The sequence below is a fragment of the Rhinolophus sinicus genome, chromosome 14 (assembly GCF_057876585.1).
Source record: "Rhinolophus sinicus isolate RSI-liver-muscle chromosome 14, RSI-T2T, whole genome shotgun sequence".
NCBI lineage: Eukaryota > Metazoa > Chordata > Mammalia > Chiroptera > Rhinolophidae > Rhinolophus > Rhinolophus sinicus.
This window is the reverse complement of record NC_142514.1, coordinates 150,078,720-150,106,060: the sequence shown is the minus strand read 5'-3', so window position 1 is coordinate 150,106,060 and position 27,341 is coordinate 150,078,720. Positions and strand designations below refer to the sequence as shown.

The following is a 27,341-nucleotide window of genomic DNA, read 5'->3' as shown; positions in this document are numbered from 1 at the left end:
GTTTGCCCCTCCTGTGTCCCTGTAGATGTTGGATTACTTTGGTCAATTTACTTAACCCCTTAGAGACTCAGTGTCATCATCTGTAAAATAGGGATAACAATACTGACCTCACAATACTGCTACAAGAATTAAGTAGAATAATGTATACAAAGCCTCTGGCACAGAAACTCCCACCATAAAAAAAGTCATAGTACACCTCACTTTTTCACTCGGCATGTACACATTGAGAGGCAGTGTACACCATGGTTGGGAGCAGGGACCTGGAGCCAGACTGACTAGGTTTGAATCCCAGCTTTATCACTTAGGGTTAACTGGGCTTAAGGAAGTTCTTAAATGCTCTGTGCCACAATTTCCTCATCTGTAAAAAATAGGACAATAATGCTTATCTCATAGTTTTGCTCTGAGGATTAAATCAGTTAATAAATGTAAACCACTCAGAACGACATATGGCACACAGCATTACTATTGTATGTGAGGCATTTTTCATATTTGTTTCCCACTTTGATCCCTCTAGGGCTGGTGGAAGCAATGAGAGGAGAGACAGGAGCAGACAGATATGTTGATTTGACGATGAAGGAGTTCATGTTGGATGGGCTGAATCTCCTTTCAGCGCTGGGCCTCAAACTCGAGCGTGCATTAGTTTTACCCTGAGGGCTTGTTAAAACACAGGTTGTGGGGGCTCTACCTGTGAAGCTTCTGATTCAGTAGGTCTGGGTGGGGCTTGAGATTTTGTATTTCTAACAAGTTCCCAGATGGTGTTGATATTGCTGGTACAGAGAACACACTCTGAGAACTACTGGGGTGTAACAAGAAAGGATGTCAGAAGTTCCAAGAGAAGGAAAAAGGGAGTATGCTTAACGTAGGAGTTCTGAAACAATTCCATATAGGACTGAGTTCTAGACACTAGTAAAAAGACTAATTTGTTCACTTATTCATTCAACAAACATTTACTCACTGCCCACTGTGAGCAGGGCTCTCCATTCACCAACCAGTTACAAGGACCAAGATTTAGCTGAGGAGAAACAGTGAGTTGGAAAGGACTATCAATCCATTGAATTAAAAGAGAATAGCATTAAAGAAAGAAGCCATGTCCCCACAGGCTTAACTATACATCATGTCCCCATCAGGCCTAACTCAGGCATCATTTTTTTTTATTGTGGTAGAATGCACATAACATTCATTAAGTATATTCATATTGTTGTGCAACCATCACCACCACCATCTATGAGTATCTCCAGAACTGTTTTCAACTTCCCAAGCTGAAACTCCAAACCTGTTCATCAATAATTCCCGATTTCCCCCTCTTCTGCTTCCCCTGGCAACCACCACTCTACTTTCAGTCTCTGTGAATTTGACGACTCTAGGTACCTCACGCAAGTAGAATCATACAACATTTGTCCTTTTGTGACTGGTTTCTTTCACTCAGCACAGTGTCTTCTACTGTTAAAGTACGTGTCACAATTGCCTTCCTTTTTAGGGATGAGTAATATTCCACTGTATGTACAGACCACATTTTGTTTCTCCATTCATTCATCGATGGATGTTGAGTATTGTGACTAATGCTGCAATGAACATGGGTGTTCAAATATCTGTTCAAGTCCTTTCATCCAACTCTTTTCGGTATATACCTCTAAGCATCATTTTAAAGCAGATAAATTTTGTTAGGGTGACGATTAAGATCACATTCCCCCATCCTACTCCTCACTTTTTCTCTTCTTAGAACTTTACCCCGCCTGACACTCAGGTACCCGGATGTCTCAGCTGCCCAAATCTGATAACTCATCCACACCTCTAATAAATTAGCACAACCAGGACAAGGGGAATATATTTTAATGTCTTACGGGCTGAATGCATGCATGAATCTTCCTTTCCCTGTAATGACAATCTTACTGATATACTGTCCAAACACACCCATGCCAGGAGCTTATTCAGTACTACAGGGAAGCGATTTAGTCTCTGGACTCAGACGCCTAATGGAGGAGCCTGGCCTTACTACTTACTATCCCTTTAGGCAAACGATTTAGTCTCTCTAGTTTCATTTTCCCGATCTATAATACAGAGATAATAGTTCCTAGTGACTTGGTTATTTTGAGAATTAAACTAAGATAAAGCAAGATAAGGTGAAGCTCTTAACCTAGTGCCTGGATTATGGCAAGAACCCCAGAAATATTGGCTGTCGTTAGAATTATTATTGGGTAACTCCTTCAGATACATGCTAAGAAAGCCCCTGCTAGCTAGGTACAGAGAAGGACATTACAATGAGCATGGAATTAACAGACCCACTAGGCCAGAAGCCCAGAATCCTAAACAATGGACATTTTTTAAATCACAGGATTCAAAATTACAACCTGGCCACAAGGGACTAAAAGATGTCTTTGGATGGGGAAGATATTTTGGGGCTGGGTCCTCTGTGAAACCCACAAATTATATCAGAGTCCCCAGCAGCCAGCACTGAGTATAATTAGTCTTCTTGAGTTTTCTTTTTTGATTCTGAGTTTGCAAATGCCAGATAAAAATGGATTCCAGAACAATGGATACTTGAGATGAGAAATGGTTACAGCAAATTTAGCCAGGCCCCCTCCTAGGATCACCCCAGTCCTTCTGGGACATGTTCTGACAACTTGCTGGTCTCTTTTTAAACCTCTGAAAGGGAATGATGTTCCCGCCACTTCCCTTGGAAGAATATTCCACGGTAAAATATGACTCATTGTCAGGGCCCTTGCCTTTGAGATTCCCTTTCTTCTCGTGACCCACTTTCGTTATGCTGTGCCCTTTTGTACAAAGTCAAATGAAGCCTCCCCTGGAGGAGGTTGCTCTGCGAGGACTGACATTTAAGGACCATCACCACCTCTTAAACTCAGCCCTGTTCATTTAGCCAAGCAAAGCATGTTTAATTCTTTTAATCTTCTCTCATAAATCAATCCCTCCATTCCCTTAAGAGTCTTTCTCTTGTGCTTTGAACTCCCGCCAGTCTGGCCATCCTAAGCTCTTGTTCCATTTACACTTGAGAATTGCCAGTCAATCACAAAATGGCTGTGCAGGAAAAACAGCGGGCCCTTGCCGGAGTTCCAAGAGCTCTCACCACACTGGACTGTCTGCTGCCTGAACATACTGTGAGCCCAGAGAAGAGCCCTGCGTGCTGGCCAACCCCAAAGGCTTTAAGGTAGGCTTGAGGCATTTGCTGCCTACTCATTATGGGTCTTTCAAGTGGACCTGGCCAGCCTGGAGAATGGTCAAAGGAACTGCACGAGAAGCCACCTCAGATACTTGTACCTCTCATTGTACTAAGGCTTCTCAGGTTGTTCACCTTTCACTTGGTTTCTACCTCCCAGGGCAATGAGGGACACTGGATAAGCCCAGAAGGGGTCTTACCTGGAAGGTTCCAGCATGGTCTTCTTCCTTATCACCCTCTCTGTTCTCTTTGAGAGCAATTAATGTGAATCCTCTGAAGTAGGATGGAGGAGCAGCTGAAAGAGTCACTGTGGAGAGAGAGAAGTAAACAGATTATAAGCATAAAAATAAATTGTCTTCCATTTGTAAAATGGATGGACATGAGTTCTCCATTAACATCCCGGATGTGGGTTAGAAGGGAAGCAGACAGGAGGACAATGGGAAAGACTTGTCCAGTTAAGTAGTGAACTCTCACTTTCTTCACCCAGCTCCCTATTACGTTTCAGAACCTACTAGTGTGTTTTCCTGAAAATAAGACCTACCTGGACCATCAGCTCTAATGCGTCTTTTGGCAAAAATTAATATAAGACCCGGTCTTATGTTATATTATATTACAGTGGTACCTAGGTTTTCAAACGTAATCCATTCTGGAAGATGGTTCGAGATCTGAAATGTTGAAAAACAGCCGACAGCTAGGCCTCAGGCTCTTGCACTCAGCAGAAGCCACGTGGCATATTCGACTTTCGAGGCATGTTCGAAAACTAAAGCATTTACTTCCAGGTTTATGGCATTCGTAAACTGAAATGTTTGTCAACGGAGACATTAAAAAACCGAGGTAATACTATATATTACATTATATTATGTTATATTATATTATATTATACCCAGTCTTATATTAAAATAAGACTGGGTCTTATATTAATTTTTGCTCCAAAAGACACATTAGAGCTATTGGTCCAGCTAGGTCTTATTTTCGGGGAAACATGGTAGATAGTTGAACTGCTACCTCACTTGGAAATTCTTGAACCAACCACAGCTGTGGTGAGCTCTCTCCCAGTAACCATGATTTGATAAATATAGTCCCTGGTGAACAATTCTAATCTTGACAGTTATCTAATGTTACACTTCCACTAGATTGGCCCAAGGGAAATCTAGCTGCTCACAGCACAAACTCACAGAGACTGTTGTGTGTTCTCCAAAACACACTTCCTTTTTCTTTTGGGCACTCAGCTAGACCACATTTCCAGCTTCCCTTGCAGTAAGATCTGCTTGTTCTCCAGTGCTGCTAGTGGAAAGCATGGCAGACACGAGGCATGCCACTTCGAACCCATACAAACTTCCCACGTGATTCTCCACTCTCCCTCTCCTGCCTCTGTCTGCTGAATGCAGGGGATCTAGCAGAGGACTCTGGTGTCTGAGGAGGAGCCACAAGATGGAAGGAACCTGAGCTTCTGAATAACCACACCAGAGTGATTCTCTGGTCAGAATCACTCACTGACCAGAGATATCCATATTGGACCTTACAAAAACTGGAAATAAAGTTATATTGTGGGGTTTTGTTATAGCAACTGGAGTTATGAATTTACATTATACTTTTCCTTCTCACATTTACCCAGAGAAGAATGTTTTCATTGAAATCTTTATAAGGGCCTGCCTTCTCAGCAAAGATGGTCACCCCTCCCTTTGTATCCCCAATCTTCTGAGATAGAAATCCTTTATTATAATTTTGCACTGAATTGCAATTCTCTTTTTACCTGCCTTCTTCACTAGACTGTGAGTTAATGCTGGGGAGGGACTGGATTTTAATTCTCTTTGTATCCAGAGCACCTAGCAGAGAGCATGGCATCTAACAGACATGCAATTCAAGTTTCTTGAAATTCATATAAATCGAGGTTTAAATTACTTTACTGTCTGATGAACATGCTAAGATTCTGGTCTTTAAACAAAGAATTATAGACTTTCAGAGCCTCAAACTATCCCAAGAACTCTCCATTCCAGTCTTCCAACTTCACAGATAGGAAACAAAGCAAAGACACAGAGAGGTCAACAGACACCCTTTAGGTATAATAGTAAGACCACCCAGAGGCAGACTTAGGGCCAAATCTCCTCCCCAGTTTAACACTCCACCCATGATTGCCCATATTGACTATATTCATTGTAGTGTAGGTATTCCACAAGTGTTGATTAAGTTAAAAATTATTTAATTGATTTCTGGTCAAGATGGTGAAGTAGGTAAATGCTGTGCTCACCTCCTCTCAGGACCACATCAGTTACAACTAAACTGCAGAACACCCGTCATTGAGAATTGCCTGAAGTTGAGCTGTACCGAAGCCCTACAACTACGGACATACAAAAGAAACCTCCTCGAGACTGGTGGTAGGAGGAGCAGAGACACAGAATGTGCTGGTCCCACACTTACGTGTGACCATTAAAAATCAGGAGGGATATCTTGGCTGTAGAGGTCCCTGCCAGAGGAGCAAGAGGTCCCAGCTCCACACCAGGCTCCTCAGCCCAGGGTTCCAGTGCTGAGGAGAGAAGCCTGCATAACTTTTGGCTGTGAAAACCAGTGGAGATTGTGGCTGAGTTAGCTGGAGGGCAGCTGCAGTCCCAGGTGTTCCTCTTAAAGGGGCCACACACAGACTTACTCTTTGATGGACTCACTCACTCTGAGGCTCAGCACTGGGGCAGCGGCTTGAAAGGCACCAGGGACATAGTGGGAGGAACTGAATTGACTAACTTCAGGGTGAGGGCTGGAGGGGCAGCTTTCTTCCTGAGGGAGGAACTGGCAGAAGTCATTGCTTTTTTGTTGTTGTTGAGCCCTCCCCATCTCTGTGTGCAGATGCAGGCAGAAACCATATCTGAGTCTCCATCAAACTGGCCCTCACCTTTCCACCCTGCCCTAGTGATTCCCTGAGACCACACGCCACCCAATTTGTGGGCACACCAAAGCCACTTCCAGTGGCTTTTCTGTAAAAATGACCTATCTTAGCTCAAGCTACAGGATTTCCTAAAATCTCTGAAAGGTTCACAAAACAAATAAGCAGCATCTGGCTTTGATATGTCCTGCACCTCTGGTTGAGTAGCCCTAAGCCCAGAACTAGTAGCAGCTGGTCTTGGTTTACAGATTGGCCTCTCCAGGCACCTCCAAGCCCAGCATGGGTGGCAGCCATCTGCAGATTGCTTTGTGGCTTATACCAGGTGGCTGGGGGCAGGGCTCTGGCTGAGGCTAAACTTGGCCTGCAGTGGGTTCCCCTCCCAGGAGGCCCCAGGTCTGGCACACTCAGTGGCCAGCTTCAGACCAAGCCAGAGCATCACTGCCATCTCCAAGAACAATAAACACAAAGGACAGACTGAGTAGGAACCAAAGCCCTGCTAAAGCAAATCCTGCTCTGTAGGATCAGCCCTTGCACCACGGCTTCTCCACTGTAGTCACAGCCAGTCCTCACAACAAATCAGCACAAGGGTCAATCCCTCTTACTGATATGTATACAGCAACCAAGGCTCAACTTCAATAGGAGGGCACACACAACCCACACAAGGGACACACCTAGAGCACACAGCTCAGGTAACCAGAGAGACTACACAACTGGGTCCCACAGGACACCTACTACATAAGGCTGCTCTACAAAGACTGGGAGGCATAGCAGCCTTACCTAGTACATAAAAACAAACACAGGGAGTCAGCCAAAATGGAGAGACAAAGAAACATGTCCCAAATAACAGAACAGAACAAAGTTCCAGAAAAAGAATTAAACAAAGTGGAGACAAGCAATCTACCAGACACAGAGTTCAAAACACTGATTATAAAAATGCTCAATGATGTCACAGAGAACTTCAACAAAGAGATAGGAAACATAAAAATAGCAGTAGAAAACATAAAAAAGAACCTGTGAGAAATAAAGGATACAGTAATGGAAATAAAGAATACATACAGGGAATCAGCAGTAGATTAGAAGAAGCAGAGGATTGAATCAGCGATTTAGAAGATAAGGTAGCAGAAGACACCTAAACAGAACAGCAAATAGAAAACAGAATCTGAAAAAAAATGAGAATAGTTTAAGAGGTTTCTGGGACAACATCAAGCATACCAACATTTGCATCAGAGGGGTACCAGAAGGAGAAGAGAGAGAGCAAGGAATTGAAAACCTATTTGAAAAAATAATGACTGAAAACTTTCTTAACATGGTGAAGGAAATAGACATACAAGCCCAAGAAGTGCAGAGAGTCTCAAACAAGATGAACCCAAAGAGGCCCACACTAAGACACATCATAATTAAAATGCTAGAGGTTAAAGACAAAGAGAGAATCCTAAAAGCAGCAAGAAAAAAGCAGTCCGTTATCTACAAGGGAGCTCCCATAAGACTGTCAGCTGCTTTCTCAACAGAAACTTTATAGGCCAGAAGGAATTGGCAAAAAATACTCAAAATGGTGAAAAGCAAGGACCTACAACCAAGATTATGCTACCCAGCAAAGCTGTCATTTAGAATCAAAGGACAGATAAAGAACTTCCTAGGCAAGAAAAAGCTAGAGGAGTTCAGTATAAACCAGTATTACAAGGAATTTTAGAGGGACTTCTTTAAGACAAACAGATAAATAAATAAATAAATAAATAAATAAATAAATAAATAAAATGGATAATAAAATAGCAATAACTACATACCTATCAACAATTAGTTCCAATGTAAATGGATTAAATGCTCCAACCAAAAGATAGCAGGGCTGAATGGATAAGAAAACAAGACCCTTACATATTCTGAGTGAAAGCAAAGGGAGGGAAAAAGATATTGCATGAAAATGGAAACAAACAAACAAAAAAGTTGGGGTAGCAATACTTATACCAGACAAAATAGACTTTAAAACAAAGTCCATAACAAGAGACAAAGAATGGCTAGTAATCCCACTTCTGGATATTTATCTGAAGAAATCCAAAATTCTACTTCAAGGGTACATGCTCATCCATATGTTCATTGCAGTATTATTTACAACAGCAAAGATATGAAGGCAAGCTGGGTGTCCATGAATGGATAAGAAGAGGTGTTACATACATACAATTACATATTACTCAGCCATAAAAAGAATGAAATCTTGCCATCTGCAACAACATGGATGGACCTAGAGTGTATTGTGCTGAGTGGAGTAAATCAGGCAGAGAAAGACAAATGTCATATGATTTCACTTATAAGTGGAATCTAAAGAACAAAATAAACAAACAAAATAGGAACAAACTCATAAATAGAGAACATTTTGATGATTGCCAGATGGGAGGGGGGCTGTGGGTGGGTGAAAAAGGGGAAGGGATTAAGTACAAATTGGTTGTTACACAGTAGTCATGGGGATGTAGGGTACAGCATAAGGAACATAGTTCATAATATTGTAACATCTATGTATGGTGTCAGATTGGTACTAAATCTATTGGGGTGATAGATGGGTGGGGCTTGGGGGCAGGATTAAGAAATATAAATTGGTAGCTATAAAATAATCATGGGGATGTAAAGTATAGGGAATATAATCAATAATATGGTAATAACATGTATAGCGCCAGGTGGGTACTAATCAGAGGGATCATGTCGTAAATTATAGAAACGTCTAACCCCTATGTTGTATACCTGAAATGAATATAAAATAATCTTGAATGTCAAAATCAATCAATAAATAAAGTGTAAAAAAATTAATCAATTCAGTTAACATATAATATTTATGTAATTTAGTTTCCCAAATTCCTCAAACTAGTTTCAGTCCTGCAAATGAAGAACCCTAAAACTCCGGAAACTAAAACCACCATTTTGGACAATGTAGCAGTGGTCCATGAACCACCAACCCAGTGATAGCTCAGAGAACTTTGAGACAAAGATTGCAAATCTCATGCTGGGACTGGTCAGTTCATCCTACAAAAGTAATGGAGCATTCTAATTGGCTACTGATGTCTATAAAAGATCAGATAGAAAGAAAGGAAGAAAGGATGGGGTGGGGAAGCACAATAAAATAGAGGGGGGAAAAAGGGGGGTGCTCAGCAGTGGCAAGCAGAAAATGATGGTAATGGTGTCAGGAGAATGAGCTGAGATCTCCAAGGGACAGACAGACTGAGACAGAGAGCCCCAAAGCAGCGTGAGGCTATCTAGGGTGGAGTGGGGTGGCCATAAGGCCACAATTCTTGAGGAAGGGAAGCAGAGGACAAAGAAGAAGACAATAAAGGTGCTCTGACCAGATCCCCTCAGATTCCCTTTCACCATTTTAATGTGACCCTGGTACTGATGTGCCTTTGCTTCTAGCAGCCAACACTTGTAGCTCTTTTCTCGAGGATTGTTCTCAGGTCACTGGAGCTAGTCCTGCCTAATATGAAAGTCCCAGCTCCCTTAAATCAGGGGAGGATCACTTCAAGCGGTACCTGACACTTTAAAATGGTCCTGCAGGATCAGACTGAAACTCTCCTTCTGGATCCTGCCTGGGGTCACAGCCTAGCAGGGCCTCTTCCCTGCCCTGTCTTGCTTCCCTACCTACTCCCTTACTGGTTTCTCCTGGGAGCACTTCCTTAATAAGTCACTTGCACCCAAATCTCACCTGAGGGTTTGTGTTATGGGTTAAACTGTGTCCCCCAAAAATCTATGTTGAAGTCCTACCCCCTGTACCTGGGAATGTGACCTTATTTGGAAATAGTGTCTTTGCGATGTAATTACTTAAGATGAGCTCATACTGCATTAGAGTGGACTCTAAATCCAATATGACTGGTGTCCTTAGAAGAAGAGACATGGAGACACACAGGGAAGAAGGCCAGGTAACAACAGAGGCGGAGACTGGAGTGATGCATCTACAAGCCAAGGCACGGCAAGGATTTTCACCAGAAGCTCGGAGAGGCAAGGAAGAAACTCCCTCTGAGCCTCCAGAAGGAACCAACTCTGTTGACACCTTGGTTTCAGACTTTTAGCTTCCAGAACTGTGAGAGAACACATCTCTGCTGTTTTGAGCCTCCGGTTTGTGGTACTGTGTATGGGAGCCCTAGGAAACGAAGAAAGTCCACTTCTGGGGAACCCACCCTAAGACAGTCAATTGCTCCACAGTCACTGCCTTTAGGATAAAGCTCAAACTCCACAGATGAAAGGCCCTCAGCCTCTGCCTACCCAGCTTCATGTTCTCTTTCCCTGCCACACTACATTTCAGTCCTGGGACTCACTCACTGGCAGTTCCCTGAAAAGCCTTATCATTTCACCCTGCAGTACTTTTTTTCCTGCATGCTACTCATATGCCTGGAATGTTCCACTTCCTCCATTCCTGGCAAATGTCTTCAAAAATCAGCTAAATTTTCACCTTTCATGTAATATTTCCTCTGACTTGCTTATCAAGACCTGGGTGCTGTCTTTTCTTAGACCCTGTTAAGATTAAATAAAAAAATACCTATACAATGAGCACAATAACAGTACTTACCTCAAAGTATCTGTGTGAAGCATAAATGACTTAATCCATGTAAAGTCCTTAAAATCATGCTTGGCAAATAGGAAATAGGCACTTAATAAATATTTGCTCTTATTATCAGTGATGAGATTATCACATTCATTATATTTTGTGTATAACTGTTTGTTTACCCATTTGTAAATCCTTCAAAGGCAAGAACCACATTCGAGCTCAGAGTAGTGATTAGTACAGAGTTGATATGCCATTAAAGTTACTGGATTGTGTTCATGGACTGGTACTCAGTATTATAAAGATGTCAAATCTTCTCAAATTGATTTATAGGTTTAGTGCAATATAAATTAAAATCCCAGCATGTTTTTGTGACATTGAGAAGCCAATTCTAAAATTCATATGAAAATGCAAAGGGCCTAGGATCTCTAAGGCAATCTAGAGAAAGAAGTACAAAGTTGAAGGGCTGTCTATCAAACATATACAGCTACAGAGATTAGGCCTGTGTACTCAAGCAAGAAAAGAAAAATAGGCCAATTGAATAGCTCGGGATCCAGAACAGTTTCCATAAATATATGAAAACTTGGTTTATGATAAAGGATTTACCATAGAGCAGTGAGAGAAAGATGATATTTTCAATAAATGGTGCTAGGACAACTGAATAACCATAGGTGAATCTTGGTCTTTAACTCACATCATACACAAAATAAAGTTCACGTAGATTGTAGAGCTAACTGTGAAAAGTAAAACAATAAAGATTTTAAAAAGCAGCATAGGATAAAATGTGAATGACCTTGGAATAGTAAAAAATTTTAAACTAGATATAAAAAAAAGCACTGATAATAAAGGCAAAGATATGTAATTGGGATGATATTAAAATTTTGCTCATCAAAAGACACAATTAAGAAAAAGTAAGCCACAGTTAATACATAAAACCAACAACTGACTTTTACCCAAAATATGTAAAAAACTCTTTCAGATCAATAAGAAGATGAATAGAGAAAAATAGGCAAAACACATGAATGAGCTACTACTTCACAAAAGAAGGTGCCTAAACAGTCAACAACCATAGGAAAAGACACTCAACCTCATTAGTCCACAGGGAATTAAAAATTAAATCCACAATAAAATACTATTGAATTTCTACCAGGTTAACTAAATTTAAAGGGATCAAATAATATCAAATGTTGTTAACTAGAACTCTCACAATACCGTTGATAAACTGAAAATGAGCAATTTTCCCTGGAAAACTCTTTGGCAGTATTTACCGAAGCTGAATATATACATACACTATGACCCAGCAATGCCACTCCTAAATCAACAGAAATGCACACATACATGCACCACACGACACCTATAAGGAGGTTCAAAGTAATGTTATTTGTAATCACACCCAACTGGAAACACTCAAATATCCATCAGCAGTAAAATGGATATACAAATTACGACATATTCATAGAACTGCCTTGTAGTAACGAACATGAACAAATTGCTGCTACATACAGCATGGACAAATCTCACAAACACGCTCTTGAGTGAGAGAAGATAGATACAAAAGAATACAAAAACTATGATTACATTTATATATGTTTACATAAGGTTTAAAAACAGGCAAGTGTTTCTAACATATGGTGATGGAAAGAGAACTGACTCTGGGTGGTGAACACACAATGTGAGATATAGATGATGTAATACAGAATTGTACACCTGAAACCTATGTAACTTTACTAACAATTGTTGCCCCAATAAACTTTAATTTAAAGAAAAAACAAACAGGCAAGAGGTCAGGACAGTGGTTACGCATGTGAGAATTGGGAGCGAGTACCAATTTGAGGGGGTACAGGATGCCTCTGGAGTGCCAGTCGTGTTCTAGAACTTAATCTGGGTGCCAGTTGCATGACTGTATTCAACATATCATAATTCACTAAGCTGCATGATTTGTGGACTTTTCTGTATGTAAGTTACATTTTGATTAAAATTTTATTAAACAATGTTTCTGAATGATAAATGTTCTTTTTGTACATCTGTGCAGTGCCCTTAAAGGACTAATCATAAACTTAGCTTCCTAGAATGCTTCATTTCTGTTGGTTCTGGAGGTTGAACTCAGTGTGGGGTTTTAATCTGTAATTATCATTGTGACAATGGTATTATACAGTATACCATGTTTCCCCGAAAATAAGACCTAGCCGGACAATCAGCTCTAATGCATCTTTTGGAGCAAAAATTAATATAAGACCTGGTCTTATTTTACTATAATATAAGACCTGGTCTTTAATATAATATAATATAATATAATATAATATAATATAATATAATATAATATAATACAATATAATACCGGGTCTTATATTAATTTTTGCTCCAAAAGATGCATTAGAGCTGATTGTCTGGCTAGGTCTTATTTTCGGGGAAACAGGGTAATCTGAAGGAAGAGAGGAGACCCTACCCCTCCACAGAACCCCATTATATGACTCTCCTGAAAGGAACAAATGTACAGCATGTTCTGAGTCCCAGTGATGACTAAAGATGACTGCTTGGCAATAAATAATAGAATCTTCTCTCTAATGACTCCTTCCAAGTGCCTCCCAAGAGAGGCCATTAAGAGACCCAAGAAATTGAAGAGAAAAATGCTTACGACGGAATAAAAAGAAGTTCATCTGGAGCCATCATGTTGAGCACATACAGGGAACTGGTTAAGAGCAAAGATTTTGGATTAGCATCCTGGAGCTTCCACGTATTAATTATGTGACCCCTGGCAAGTTACTTAACCTCCCCATTTCCTCATTTTTAAATAGAGGTTAATGATATTGCCTTTCTCACAAGAATTGGGTTAAATAAACATTATCACAGTACCTGGCACATATAAAGGATTCAAAAATTATAAAGGATGATGGCGGTGGTGGTGGTGGTGGTGGTGGTGGTGATGTTGGGGATGAAGATGACGATGACAATGATGACTATGATCATGAAGATCATGAGGCCCAGGAGGCTGATTGACCAACAATGAATTTCAAAGAGCTGGTCCTCAGGACAGTGATTGAACCTCCAAAGAAAAACTCTAGCAGGTGCTAATGAAGGACCACTGAAAGGATTGCAATGAAGATCATTATTTTGGGGGAGGACTCTCACAGGACCAGGTGATGGAGAGATTTGAGTAAGTCCTTATAATAAACTGAGTCTACTTGCAGCTCATGACACCCAAGATAAAGTGCTGTGTGAGGTCCTCTCAGGCCCTCCCATCTCCATACAATATAACCTGTCAACACCACCTTTCTTTTTCTTGAATATCTTTCACCCAATTTTAATTAAATATTTATTTTTTTAATCATTAAAGGCTGGTCTCCCTTAATAGCCTGTAAGCTCTGTGAGAGCAGAGACCAAGTCCTTCTTGAACTGTGCTGTATCTTTAATATTTAGCATACCTCTTAATACATTGAAAATGTTTGATAAATACTTGTTGAATGAATAAGTGAATGACAAAGGATTCATTTGTCTTCAGTGCATAGTTTTCTCATTCCTGTTTTGGTTTGTCCTACAAAGTTCTCATGGGCGACCATGTGTTATATGTCAACCTCCCCTACCCTTATGTTTAGTGAGCACTTGTCTGTGCCAGTCCACTGCTATGCCACTGGAGACACAGAGAGAAAAGGCATGGCCTCTGCCCACTAGAGGTACACAGTCTAACAGATGGGAGAAAAAGACACATCAGCAGATATTTTTTATAACACATGATGGATGTCATGATGGTATGAACAAAGTGCTCTGGGATCCCAGTAGAGGGAACAGTAAATCTACTGGGGGAGTTACAGGAGGCTTCAAGGAAGAGAGGGCATTTGAGCTGCAAGCTGAATGAGGAATAGGAGTGTGTCCAGTGGACAAGCAGAGCAACCGCATCCCAGGTAGAAAGAAAGGCACGGTGGACCAGTCTTGGCCTTGAAAACCAGAATTAATTCTGTATTTCATTAAATTCCAAGCTAGGAGGGAGGTGTGATAAGAGGCTAGGGGAGGAAGGAATGCAGGGGGTAGACAGTTAAAGCCTTCAAAGCCTTGCTAAGAAGTGTAGATACCACCCTGGAGGCGATGAGAAGGCACTAATGGGTTTGAGTTAGGGATTTTCATATTCAGATTTATATTTTAGGAAGATCAGACTAAAAGTTGTGCGATTATTGGATTATAGCCCTACCCTAAAAACCAGCTCTGTGGCAAAGGGCCTTTCTGGCCTGCCTTGTTTGCATGAGGTCTGATATTTCACACTAGAACCTGGCCTCAGATCTCCACTCAGGGTTGAGTTCTCCCCATCCTTGGGTACACTTGCCACATGAAAATTTCAGTTCCACCAAAGTCCCAAATAATTTTCTGGGTCCTTCAAATGGTGTATTATCCATCCAACATAAACTCTGATGAACTGTTACCTAATTCATTGGCTATGCCTATTACCCTCATTGGCTCTTGTCCAGTGCCATCACCCTCCCCCACTCTGCCTCTGGGTTTCAAACCCCCAGCCCCAATCTCAATGAGAAGGTCCTGAACCAGATCCCAGATCCATCACATGGCCAGTCCCTGTTATCCACCAGCTTACTATGTGTTACTGAGATGCCCCAGTCCTCACACCCACACATCAACTACAGGGAACTGCAGCTGATGTCATAAGTTGTAACATGAGGTTGTATGGACTGCTGGAGCATTACATAAGCCACCGTGGTCTACTCACCACTCTGCACAACTTCCAGAGCTCTGGAGAGCTGTAACTCACATGCTTCACTTAGAAATTGGCACAACTCAGCCCATCCAGCCAGGATAAGGCAGGAGAAGATGCTGGTGATAAGCTGGCAGAAAGAAGACAGAGCTAAAAGTCCAAGGGTGAGCAAATATGTATGATGGGGTTGGATTAAGCTGTGCTTCTGATCTTCTTCAGTGAATGCTCCCAGCATTCCCAGGCAGAGATGAAACATCTCCCACTCCAAATTAAAGATCATGCATATTTCAAATTGTAAGGGTCATCTTTCTACAATGGATGTAGGTAACAGACCTATATTCATATTTCCCTCTGTTAACTATATGTAACCTTGAGCAAGTTACTTAACCTCTCATTGCCTCCATTTTTAATCACCTATAAAATGGCAGTAATAGTGCTTACATCATGTTGTTGTTATGACAATTAATGAATTAATCTTTGTAATAGTATGTATGTTTGCTAAATTAATAAAATATATTAAAATAAATCTTTATAAAATAGGGATCATCGCTATCATCTCATGGATTTGTGACAAGAATTAAAGGAGATAATGAATATGAGGCACATTGCAGCAGCTCACTAGAAGTTCATTCTTTGCCCCATGTGCTACCTCATCATCGGATAGCTGGGAGCCAGATGAATGGGTCTTGAGCTGAACTATGTACAGATAGGAAGAGGAATGGATGACAGAGATGTTCCTGGGGAACTGGAGATGTGTCAGCCAAGAGGATGTAGCTGGGACTATGAATGAGGAAGCACTTAAAGAACATATGCCGTCTAGGACCCCACTTCTTCCCCTATCCTGACCATGTGATCTTCAGGCATACCAATCACAGGCCCTCTCTCCTTCTTAAAATATAAAGTCACAAAAGTGACTGTGACCCAGAACTAGCCTATCGCCATACCCGATTCCACTGGATATGTGACCCAGGCTGAACCAATCAGAATCCTTCCCTGGGATTTTTCAATTTAGAGTTAAAAGGATACGGGATTTTCTTTGAGTTACAGAACTAACTGAAAGGTTTTTCATTGAAGGTTGTTGGCAGCTAGCCTCCCTGTCATTTGGAGAAAGTGTATCTGTAGTAAGTAAAATGAGAGTAATACACAGAAACGCAGCCAAGAGATAAAGGGTAGAAGGAGCGAGACAGAGGTGGAAGGGAGAGCCGTTAAGGATAGAGAGGGAGAGAGAGAGAGAGAGAGAGAGAGAGAGAGAGAGAGAGAGAGGAACCCCCTTTGAATTCCTAGATCCATTTATATCTGAAGCCATATCCAGACTTTCCAAATATGGGACTCAATAATTCTTTTTTTTTGGTTTAGTTAGTTTAACTTTATTTTTGTCACTTGCAGTGGAAAGAGTCCCGACTAATTTTGAAGCAAAAAAAGAAAACAATTCTGTCTAAACTATAAGATTCATTAGCAAGCTAAAGAAATGGTATTCATAAATAAACTGAGGTGGCTGACCAGGAGGGTGGCAGTTGGTGTTTAAATGTCATTGAAATGACAACAGATCAGATGACTTCAGAACTATTTAACTGGACGTCAGCTTTAGGGAAATACTTTATGAGATGTCAGAGGGCTCTGTCCTGAGCCCTGACCTGCTCAACACTCTTATCAACTTCTTTGATAAAGACTTCTTAGGCAGGCTTATCAAAGTCATGGATAATCCAAAATTAGATTATGTGGGTTAGTCATCCAATGACAGAATTTAGATTCATGAATGATTAACAGCTACCATGGGTGGACCCAAACATGCTGGATTAAGTATAATGGGGAATCATGTCAAATGTTATATTCAAGGACCTAGCTATACTAGGACCAGTAGTACGAGGAGGGCAGCAGGACTCCCAGAAAATCACAGGAATTTTGCCTGGCCACAAGCTTAGTGTGATCCCAGAGTAATGCTGCCAAAATAGCAAACACAAGACCTGGCAAGCTTAACACACACACAGTGTCCAGGACAAGGAAATTAATCATTCCTCCTTGTTCCATCCTGATCAGAGCACATCTGGAGTACAAAGTGCAAAGGAACCAGAAACAGCATCCTATAAAGAATGGCTGAAGAAATGGGGCATTTTAGTCAGAAGTCATAGTAGTTATTTTCCTAAAATACCCCAAGGGTTGATATATAGCCAAAGGGAGACTTAATTTGCTTGACTCCAAAGGACAGAACCTGAATGGTGAATGGAAGCAGACATTGGCGGCAGAGAAGTACAACTAGGTCAGCCGTAGCTCAGGCTCTGGAAATCTGTGACTGTTGTCACCTAAAGGAAGCTCGCAGTTCTCCTCTCCCCATCACTCCATTGCCAAGGCAAGGGACGCTGCTATTGTGCCAGCTTTGAGGATATTCCACTGGCTACTGTACTGGTGTCCCACTGCAACAGGCCAGAGCAGTGATGTGACCAGGTGCTAAAGTAGGTGGGGCATGGGAGGCTGGGGAAGGAATGCTGGGAGAGGTGGTGATGGGGAAGCAGGCTCATGGAAAAGTAACCACCTTTTGGCCACCATGTCTTTGTGCCTCATCATCTTACTTTAAAAGGAGAGAGAGAGAGAGAGAGAGAGAGAGAGAGAGAGAGAGAGAGAGAGAGAGAGAGAGAGAGAGAGAGAGAGAAATATAGATTCCTGGAATCCAGCTCTTTGTCAAGGTGGGGCCAGTGAAGCTATGTATTTGTTTAAAACTTTCCAAGTGATTCTGACACCTAGCTAGGTTTGGAAACGATACAATGACTCCACGAAGTGTTGACACCAGGGAAGGCCACTTTAATAACAGATAGCTAGGTTTGATGGATCAACAATCCCCTCTGCCCTATTCGCCATATAGTCAGAGTCAGTCGGTGTCTGAAGCTGGCAGCCTCTTCCCTTTGCTTTTCTGCCTTCTGTCCTCTGCTCTTCACCTCTGAGCAGTCAATGATCCTGCTTTCCACCACACATATGACTGCCGACCTCTTCCCTCCAAGCATTCTTCACCTGGGACCCAGACCATCTGCCTGCCCTCAACCTTCAGCCCATGCCCCCAGGGCACTGGGCATCCTTTCTCTCTGTTGCCACCGCCTGAAGCTCCTTGCCATCTGTCCCCATCCCTTGGCCTCACCTCTCTCTCTCTGGCACAGAGAGAAACACTTTCCTTCCTTCAATTCAGCTCCCTTAGAGGGAGATCTCATACCAGGTTTCCTGAAGTTTAAATGGTACATTAATTTTTTTCAATAAATAATGATCTAGTGCTTGTTTGTTATAGCCACATAACGTTCTGGGTACTAGAAATAAAATGGCAATAAGAAAGACACAGTACTTGTTCTCATAAAGCTTGTATTCTAGCTTGAGGAGGCAGATGGTGAGATCATTTCAGAGACTGGTTAAGGGTTATGCAGAAAATGAAATCAGGCAAAAGTAATGGGAACTATAAACTGGTGGCAAGAGAAGCCTCTTTAAAGAGATACCATCTGAGCTGAAACTTAAAAGACAAGGAGTGAGCCACACAAAGATCTGGGGCTGAGTCTTCTAGACATGGAGAAGAGCACATAAAAATGCCCTGCAGTGGGAATGAGCTTGGTGTGTTTAGAAAATTCAGAAGGCAGTGTTATTGCTACGAGGAGAAAGAAAAGGAGGAGAAAAAAATGAAGAAGAAGGAGTAGGAGGAGGGAAGGAAGAAGAGGAGCATCAGAAGAGCTTCCTGTAGCACCTAGTATCACCACTCAGTTTTTGTGGCCTGCTTCTGAGTCTGCGCACCTTCGCCACTCCTCCCCCCCCACACAGTGGTCTGTGCTTAGAACCTTTCCCGACGCACCCCACCCCCACCCCCGTCCATGAGACATATTTGCAAATATCTGAACCTGAACTGCAAACTGGATTCAAGTTCTTTCCCTTGGATCTCCTGTGTCTCAGCAAATCAGCAGATATGAGTAAGGCCCCTGTTTAAGTTTCCCTGAACTTTTCATGGCAGTGTTGAATATTTGTGAAAATTAGAAGCCATCTAGGCAGAACTCACAAAGGACTCTTGGTGGTGTCACCTAACTCCTTACCCTTTCTATCTTAGCCTCAACTCCAGCCCAGCCAAGACACCCTGTCAAAACTTTATACTAGCAAGAACCAGCAGGCCACATAGAAAGCTTTGTGTGACAGTGAGCTCCCTGATATACAATCAAACACAACTGCACACTGTTGGAGAAAAAAGAGAGGGGAAACAACACTTGAGATAATTTGGGCCACTAGCTACTTCATTCTATGCTTCAGTGAGCACGAGATTAGACCCCCAGTTCCCTCAACCCATCATATAGTGAGTATTTGGGACTAGTCCTGTTTTTAAGGACAAATGAACCAATTGTTTTATCTGGTACTCAGCTTAGGAAACATTGATCTCTTCCAATGCTGAGGGGAAACTGGGAGTGCTGGACTTATTGAGAAGTGTCCATTTGTTTCTATTCCGCACTAACAAAGCTATCTGAAGGGGTACACAAACAAGGCGAGATTGAATCTAGTATCCATGGAATATTTGATGTACAATTTGAAAGGATTTTTAAGGAGCGATTTTGACTTATGTGATTTTGGCTTTCCATAGTGCCTCTTGAATCTAACCCTCAAGTAAGACGGGGCTCCACTATACTCAAATTATTTCTTTGGTGAAACAAAAACTCACAGACACAGACAACAGTTTAGTGGTTACCAGAGGGTAGGCGGGGGGGTGGGGGCGATGGTAGAAGAGCGTAAAGGGGGTCAAATACATGGTGATGGGAGGAGAACTGACCATGGGTGATGAACACAATGCAATATATAGATGTATTATAGATGTATTATAGAATTGTAATTCTATAGATAGAATTGTACACTGGAAACCTTTGTAATTTTACTAACCGGTGTCACCCCAATAAATTTTAATTAAAAAAAAATATTTCTTTGGTCTTCACTCTGAATGTATATCCCAGTGTTTTTCTTTTCTTTTAATTTAGTTTCTTTTCCCTTCTCCTTCTTCCTTATCTCTATCTATCTTTCTTTCTGCCTCATGTGCACATACGTGCAAGTGCGTTTTCTTGCTTTATCCCCTTCTACCTTCACTCCTTTTTTTCCTTGCAGCTTCTTCCTCTATTGAGTGATCATTTTGTAGTGTATACGAATAGCGAATCATTATGTTGTACACTAATACAATGTCATTTGTCAATTATACCTCAACAAAAAAAATTTTTTTTAAAGAGAGGAATGATGCAAGAGGAGAGGTGAGAGAAGGGACTTACAATTAATTACATATCATCAGCAGTACCTAATTTTTTAAAAATCACCAGATAAGAGTTTATTTAAAAGACCCCATCCAGCTTAAATCTCTCAGGTTCTACATGCATGTTTCTAAAACATAATTTTACAGGCCTGATCATATGACATCTGCATGTGAAAATAAAATAATAATCAAATGAGTTTTTTTCCTATTCAATTTGTTTTTGTTTCCCCACAAACTAAGGGAACTGGCTAACGATTGGCAAGATTCAGGCCAGCCCAGTGGCTCAGGTGGTTGGAGTGCCATGCTCCTAACGCTAAGGTCGCCGTTCAATTGCCACCAGGGCCAGTGAGCTGCGCCCTCTACAGCTAAGATTGTGAACAACACCTCTCCCTGGAGCAGGGCTGCCATGAGTGGCCGGCAGCTATCATGAGTGGCCTGAAGCCACACGAGCTGCTGTGAGCAACTGACCACCCAACCTCCTCAGCTGGGGGAGCCCAAGGCTCATAATACCAGCATGGATCAGGGAGCTGTGTCCTACACAACTAGACTGAGAAACAATGGTTTGAACCAGAGTGGTGGGGGGAGGAGGCAGAAGAAATGGGGGGAAAGAAAAGAAAGATTGACAAGGTTCTTCATGTTGCTAAATTAATCCTCTGGTTTATGGTGAAATGCAAAACTGGTCTATAAAAAGAAAAAAACAAATGTAAATAAGGACCTAACACTTTATTCTTTGTGTCCCAAGCAATGTCAGTTATCATCTTTACTTGTTGCTGCTGTTTTCCTTCAGCAAAGACTCACCATCCAGAGGCTGAGGGTAGTGGAGTGAATTCATCCTACTCCCAAATTCATTTTATTGAGTTTATATAGAAGACTGGTTAAGAGCACAGATTTAGGAGTCAGCCATCCCTAAGCTTGTATCCTGACTCCACAGATTATTAGCTGTGTAAGTACGGGCAATTTACTAATCTCTCTGAGACTTAGTATTCTCCTCTGCAAAATAATAATAATAAACCACCTCAAAGTACTATAAGAAATAATATGTGAGATGAGTAGAAAGTACTTAACACAATGTCTCATGTAGTGCCTGCTGCGAAGTACTTTTCTATTCCAAAATAATCATCCCATAACATATATTTATTTTAGCACCTACTGTGTGACATGTCGTTCCTTTTGACATAGATTATTTCTAATTCTCACAGAACACTGGGGTGGGGGTGGGGGAGATGTGGGAAAGCACTCTTATTTCACAGTTGGAGAAACAGTGGCTCACAGAGATGAAGTGGCCTGCCTGAGGTCACACAGTGGTTGTGACTAGCAGGAGTTGAAGCAGACTCAGCTAACATCAAAGCCTGTGTTCTTTCTACCAGGCTGGCTGAGGTGGGAGACTCTGAAGCACTCACTGGGGACACACACTCCTATGGCACAGTGAGACAAAGAAAATGAAGGCAAAGCAGCGTGGAGGTCTCTGAACCTCCCAGTTTAGAATAAACCCCCCATTTATGCTTCAAGTTGGAGAAGCTTTTCAAATCTCTACTGGACATTCTTTTCCCATCAAGTTCCTTGAAATTCCCCTTTAAAGACCATCTAGGAAAAGCCACTCTCATTAGCCAGGGTCTGGCTTTATTTTCCTAATAAACAGAACTTTGGTCAGACAAGAGAGCCTCTTTTATTTTCAATCAATTCTTGAACATTTCAGCTGATTTTCTTCTATTTGGCTTGAAATTGTGATCTGGGAATGGCTGGTCCTGCAAATTGTCCTCCCATAAGGGAAGCCTCTTGAGGATCTTCAACTTGTTATTTTTAATCACTATAATCTCCTTTTCAAAGGAGGCCGTGGTCAGAAACAGAGCAGGCCTTTCAGAGCTTTCTAAAGCGCAATTATTGCTGAGGGAAGGGGATGGGGAGGAAGAGGGAGGGAGAGTAGAGAGAAGTGGAGGGAGAGAGAGAAAGAAGTCGATATAGTACTAACAACTTTGAAAAGGCTGAATAATAATCTCAAATAGTATCCTGGCTGTAGAGAAGAAACCTGATGTTTCAATATTTTTTAATAGTGACCTTTTTATTCCAGTCTAGAATACCTCAAAGATATACTGGGGGGCGCTGGGGGGAGCACAGAGGACAAAAGCTATTTGGGGATGAACTGGAATACTGGGGACAAAGATTTGAGGCAGAAAAACAAGCCAAGGATTGTGAGGAGCCCTAATTCAGGAAAAAGTGAAAGGAAAAAAAAAAAAGCAAATAGAACACCAGAGGAATGTTAATTTCCACAGCCCTAAGTCAATACTCCGAGCAGAATGCATTAGACTTACTTTTAACATAATTATTCTAAGAAAGTATAAGCCATACATGGCCAGCACCCTTTTCTTCCTAACTTTGAGTGGCGGAATCAGGTTTGCTAATCGCAGACTATTTACTCAGAAGCCCTCAGTATGGTTCCTGCAAGATCTTTCTTTCAAGATCTCTTAGCCACCAAAAGGGGGAAACGATGATTGCCCACCTATAGCCTGAGTAAGTGTGTCACCATGCAAAAGGCTAACATTTTAGGCTGAAATCACTGCAGGGTGAAAGTCTAGTGCTCCCCTCCCCCCCAGTCCCAGCTCCGACCTCCAGGCCAGGGACACTTAGGCAGCTGTGGAACTTCTCTGTCCATATGAACAACCTGATACATCTCCCTCCCCCTGCTGCCCACCCCCACCCCTACGCTGCCAGTGCTCATCCAAGCAAGGAGGATTCATGTGCAAAGAGATGCCCACTCGGACATTTGGCCTGGGCCCATACTAGCCTAAACCACCTTTCAAAAGTCCTCCTGGGCTTAAATTAGGAACACTCTTAGGCAAGGTTGCTACGGTGGAGAAATCAATCATTCCTTTATTCAGTTAATTCTTGAGGACCCAGATAACTCCCATTCACTGATAGATTGGACTGGAGGAGTGCTGAGAAAAACCTACTTTTAAACACACACACACACACACACACACACACACACACACACACACCAAAAACAAAACAAATCTGCCAGTCACGTTCCTCCATTATTAAACCAATAAGGGTTATATTCAACTCAAAGTAACATGTATTTGGGATTTCAAGCACACTCATCTTTGTGAACTCAGTTACACCCAGAGAGGTTGTACGTATAATTTAAACAGCTATTTTCACAGCTGGGAAATGGGCTCAGGGAAATTAGGGACTTACACAAGATCATATTCATACAGCTACTAAACCCAAGTCCATCTGAATCCAGAGCCACATCTTTCCCTGCCATGGGGAGCTGGGGCAGTTTCCCCAGAGAACCCAGGTCCTCCGGTCTGGGGGAGATTTAAAGAGGCCAATGGAGTTACGCCCGCGTCCCTCCGGTCCACCGAGAGGACTGGCTGTTTCCCAGCTCCGCTGAGAGGCTGTGGCCGCACGTCGGTTTGGCTACTCCAGCCGCACGCCAACCCGCCCACTCTGTCCGGGGCGAGGTCGGGTGTCCTCAGCCCAACGTCTTTCTCCTTCCGTGAAGTCCCGACGATACCCCCGACCCGCGCTCCCAGGTCCGAGGGGCTGCCTGCCACGCGCTGGGCGCCTCCACGTGCCAAGGGCTCCGGGAAGCCGGCTCTGGGTAGCTCCAGGTGGAGAAAGTCAGGGGGCTGGGGAGCACGAACCCGAGAAAACGGGAGACGCTTCTGAGAAGGGCGGTCCCTGGTTCTGGTCGCTTGTGTGGCCCGCTGACATTGCCCCAAACTTTCTCCAGTGTTGCTCCCACCACTTCCTCCCGCGACACTCTAGGAACAGGGACGACTGGGTGGGAGGGTGGCGGCTATGGGCCCATTTGCCCCACCAGGTGCCCCAAAATCCCAAATCCCGCTTTCCCTGCTTGGCACCAGAGATGATCTATGAAGGGGCGAGGGACAGACACCCCGCCCGTTGGGCGCCAGGTGAGACCAGGCTGGCTTCTTTCCCGCCTGGTGTCCTGTCTCCCAACCGGAGAACAGAGGCTGCTGCATGGGGAAAAGGTGTCTAAGGAGATGACCGGGCTGAGGAGAGAGGAGGGGCGCCCTGGGAACGGAGTCAGGGGTCTTCAGGTGTGTGTGGGTCGAGCTACCAGTCCTGCCCAGAAGGTGCTCACCTGCTTGCCCTTCCCCGCCCTGCGCTCCCGAAAGCCTGCTCTCAGCTGAGAAGCTTAGGCGCGACATCGCTGGGACGCAAAGCCTACGGGGTTTCGGGAGCCGAGGTTCCCCGGTCTCCAGGGAACAGGCCTCGGAATTCGGGCTTCCCTTTCCGTCTTTATCAGGTTCCCCTTTCCTCTCCGAGACTCCCCAAAGATCTTTGAAGGCTCGTTCCACCCCAAGCCTGTTCTAGAAACCCAGGTTCTTTCCCTCGCCTGGGACCATCAGAGAATAATTGCGAGTTCTTTCCAGGGACCCTTCCGGAAAGCTTCAGAGGCTCTTCCTACCCCGCGACCAATTAAGGGGGAAGCTTAAAGTCCCTTTTCCTGAGGGGAATCTGTCCCGGGAAACTGGAGTGACGGTCCCTCCGGTGGCGGGTGTCAGAGAAGCTAATAGCTTCTCCTTCAAGGATGGGAGCAGGGAAAGCCGGAGTTCAACACCATGCCTGGGACCCAACTGGGAGAAGCCAGGGTCCTATCCACTAGAGATGGATCTGGAGAAAGTCGGGTCTCCACTGCTCTCCTGGAGCTGGCCGGCTCCCTTCCATCCAGGCCGGTGTGACGCGTCTCTCCGCTACGACCCACACCCGGCAACCGCGCATCGGAGATGGGGTCTGCCTCGCCTGGCTGCGGCTCCGCGACGGCCCGGGAACTGGCTGGCAGCTAAAAGGGCTGAGGGCAGCCAGGACGGAAGGGCCCTTTCGGGACTGCGCCGCACCGTCCACCCGGGGACTGTGCGCCCTCCTCCCGCACCGCGTGTTCGGCGCCCTATGGGATCTGGATCCTGCGCCCCCAACGCCACGCGGGACCACTTACCGCGGTAGCTGGTTCCGGGCTTGTAGAAGTCGGGGTCGCTCTCCACGCGGAGGCTGAACTCGGTGTAGCCCTCGCGCCTCGTACCCTGAGCACGCAGGATGCGGCTGCAGTAACCCTCTGACTTGGGCACTTTGTCTAGGGTCTCGTCGGAGAAGGCCAGCGCCACGGCCAGGGGCAGCGCCAGGGCCAGCAGCGCTGGACGCCGGCTCAGCCTCAGGGGCGCCGGGGACAACCTCATTCTCACGGGCCCCCAACTTTGTGCCGCTGCCACCGGCCCTCGCCACCTGACTCCTGCCCGAAGGGGTCCCCGCGGAAGCGAGACCCGGCGGAGCCCGCGCAGGAAGCTGGAGCTCAGCACAGGCGCTGGCGGCTGAGAGACGGTGCCTGCCTCTGTTTGGCGGCTGCCGAGCTGCGCTGCGCTGAGCTGAGCTGAGCTGAGCGAGCCGAGCTGTTCGAGGAAGGGAGGGCGGCGGCGACGGAGGTGGGAGGGCTGATTTTGCCCAGATCCCCGAGCGCAGCGCTGTTTTGTTTCCGAGCTGGCGATCAGCGGCGTGGCCGTGTTTATTTTGCGATGCTGGATTCCCAGGGTCTGGCTAGGAAATCACAGGGTACCGGGACACTGAGGGCTCTGTCCCACCACCAAGGACGCCGCTGCCCCAACTCCCCCTGGCCGCACTCTGGATCGTGTGGAGGAGAATGCTTGAAGAAGAAAAAGACAGAACGAACTTTTGTTTCACACTTACTCTGTGCCTAGCGATATGATGGGTGGTTTACTTATGGTATCTGCTCACTTTCTCCACCCCTCACTGCCCACAATAAACATAACGTTACTTTCATTCCTCTTATAGATGAGCAAACTGAGCCCTCAGCCAGTTAAGGCAGGGTCAGCTGCCATGACTATTTGACTATTGCTCTTTCCGGAGCGGAGTTGGAACAGGTCAGACTGGGAGATGACAAAGGGACAGAATGACTCATCCATTGGGCCCAGGAGGCACAGTACCTATGGCTTGTAAAACTTTTGGAGATTCCTGAAAATGTAAAATGTTTTCTTTACAATCAGAAGAAACAAAACTATGTAGGTCCAGTAAAATGTTTCACTGTATAATATTAATATATTTGTATTTATATTTACACAGTCAAAAAAAAAAAAAGAAAAAACACCCATAACGATTACGATTGTTTTACGAAGGAAGGAGCACACAAAGACAAAAGTGCGTAAGGTCCACGAGAATCCTCATATAGCCTTGGAAAGGAGTTTTGAAACAGCTCAAAGGAAAGCCTGTGTTTTCTTGGCTTAGATTTTAGTTCAGGATCTCAGGCCACAGTGACAGATGTCTGGAGAGGAGCTGAGCCTGAGGGCTCACTGGGCAGAGCCTCAGGCTTCAACCCCAAGGCCAAACAGGAGAAGGCCCAGGTGCAGGACTCTATCCCAGTGTTTCCCTGGGGACAGACCTGAATCAAACCTCAATCCTGCCACTCACCCACTGTGAGAGTTGGGCAAGGTATTTTACCTCTCCGAGCTTCAGTTTTATGCTCTGGAGGTGTCAGCGTGTACCTTCGGGCTAACACACTCTTCCTCTCCAGGGTGCTAGAATCAAATTAAATGATCCACATAAAACACTTGGGCTGGTCTCTAGTGTCCCTCCCATCCCCACCCCCCTACCCCCACCCCCTCAATGGGTCTGGGCTGGCCCTGCGAGCTACAGTAATGCTTAGATCAAGCTCACCTCGGAGATGCCTTAAGGCCTTGGCCTCCCCTCGGTGTGCACATCCCTCCTCAGGTGCTCCCAGAAGTTTTGGTTACTCAGCTCCTCCTTCCCCTGAGCTGTCAACACACCATAAGAGCCTGCAGTTAAAAAGCAATCTCCTTT

The 27,341-nt window shown here is 43.9% G+C and overlaps 1 protein-coding gene across 1 annotated transcript in view; it reads right to left on the bottom strand.

Annotated features, from left to right (window-relative positions):
• Nucleotides 1-26,059, bottom strand: part of SPON1 (spondin 1) — a 244,233-nt gene extending 218,174 nt beyond the window's left edge. The window contains exons 1-2 of the mRNA XM_019754482.3: nucleotides 25,471-26,059; nucleotides 3,373-3,479 (exon numbers count right to left, since the gene is read on the bottom strand). Of these exons, the coding sequence (XP_019610041.3) occupies nucleotides 3,373-3,479; nucleotides 25,471-25,708 (345 nt within the window). The 5' untranslated portion in view covers nucleotides 25,709-26,059. The remainder of the gene's footprint in view (nucleotides 1-3,372; nucleotides 3,480-25,470) is intronic.
• Nucleotides 26,060-27,341: the final 1,282 nt, after the last annotated feature.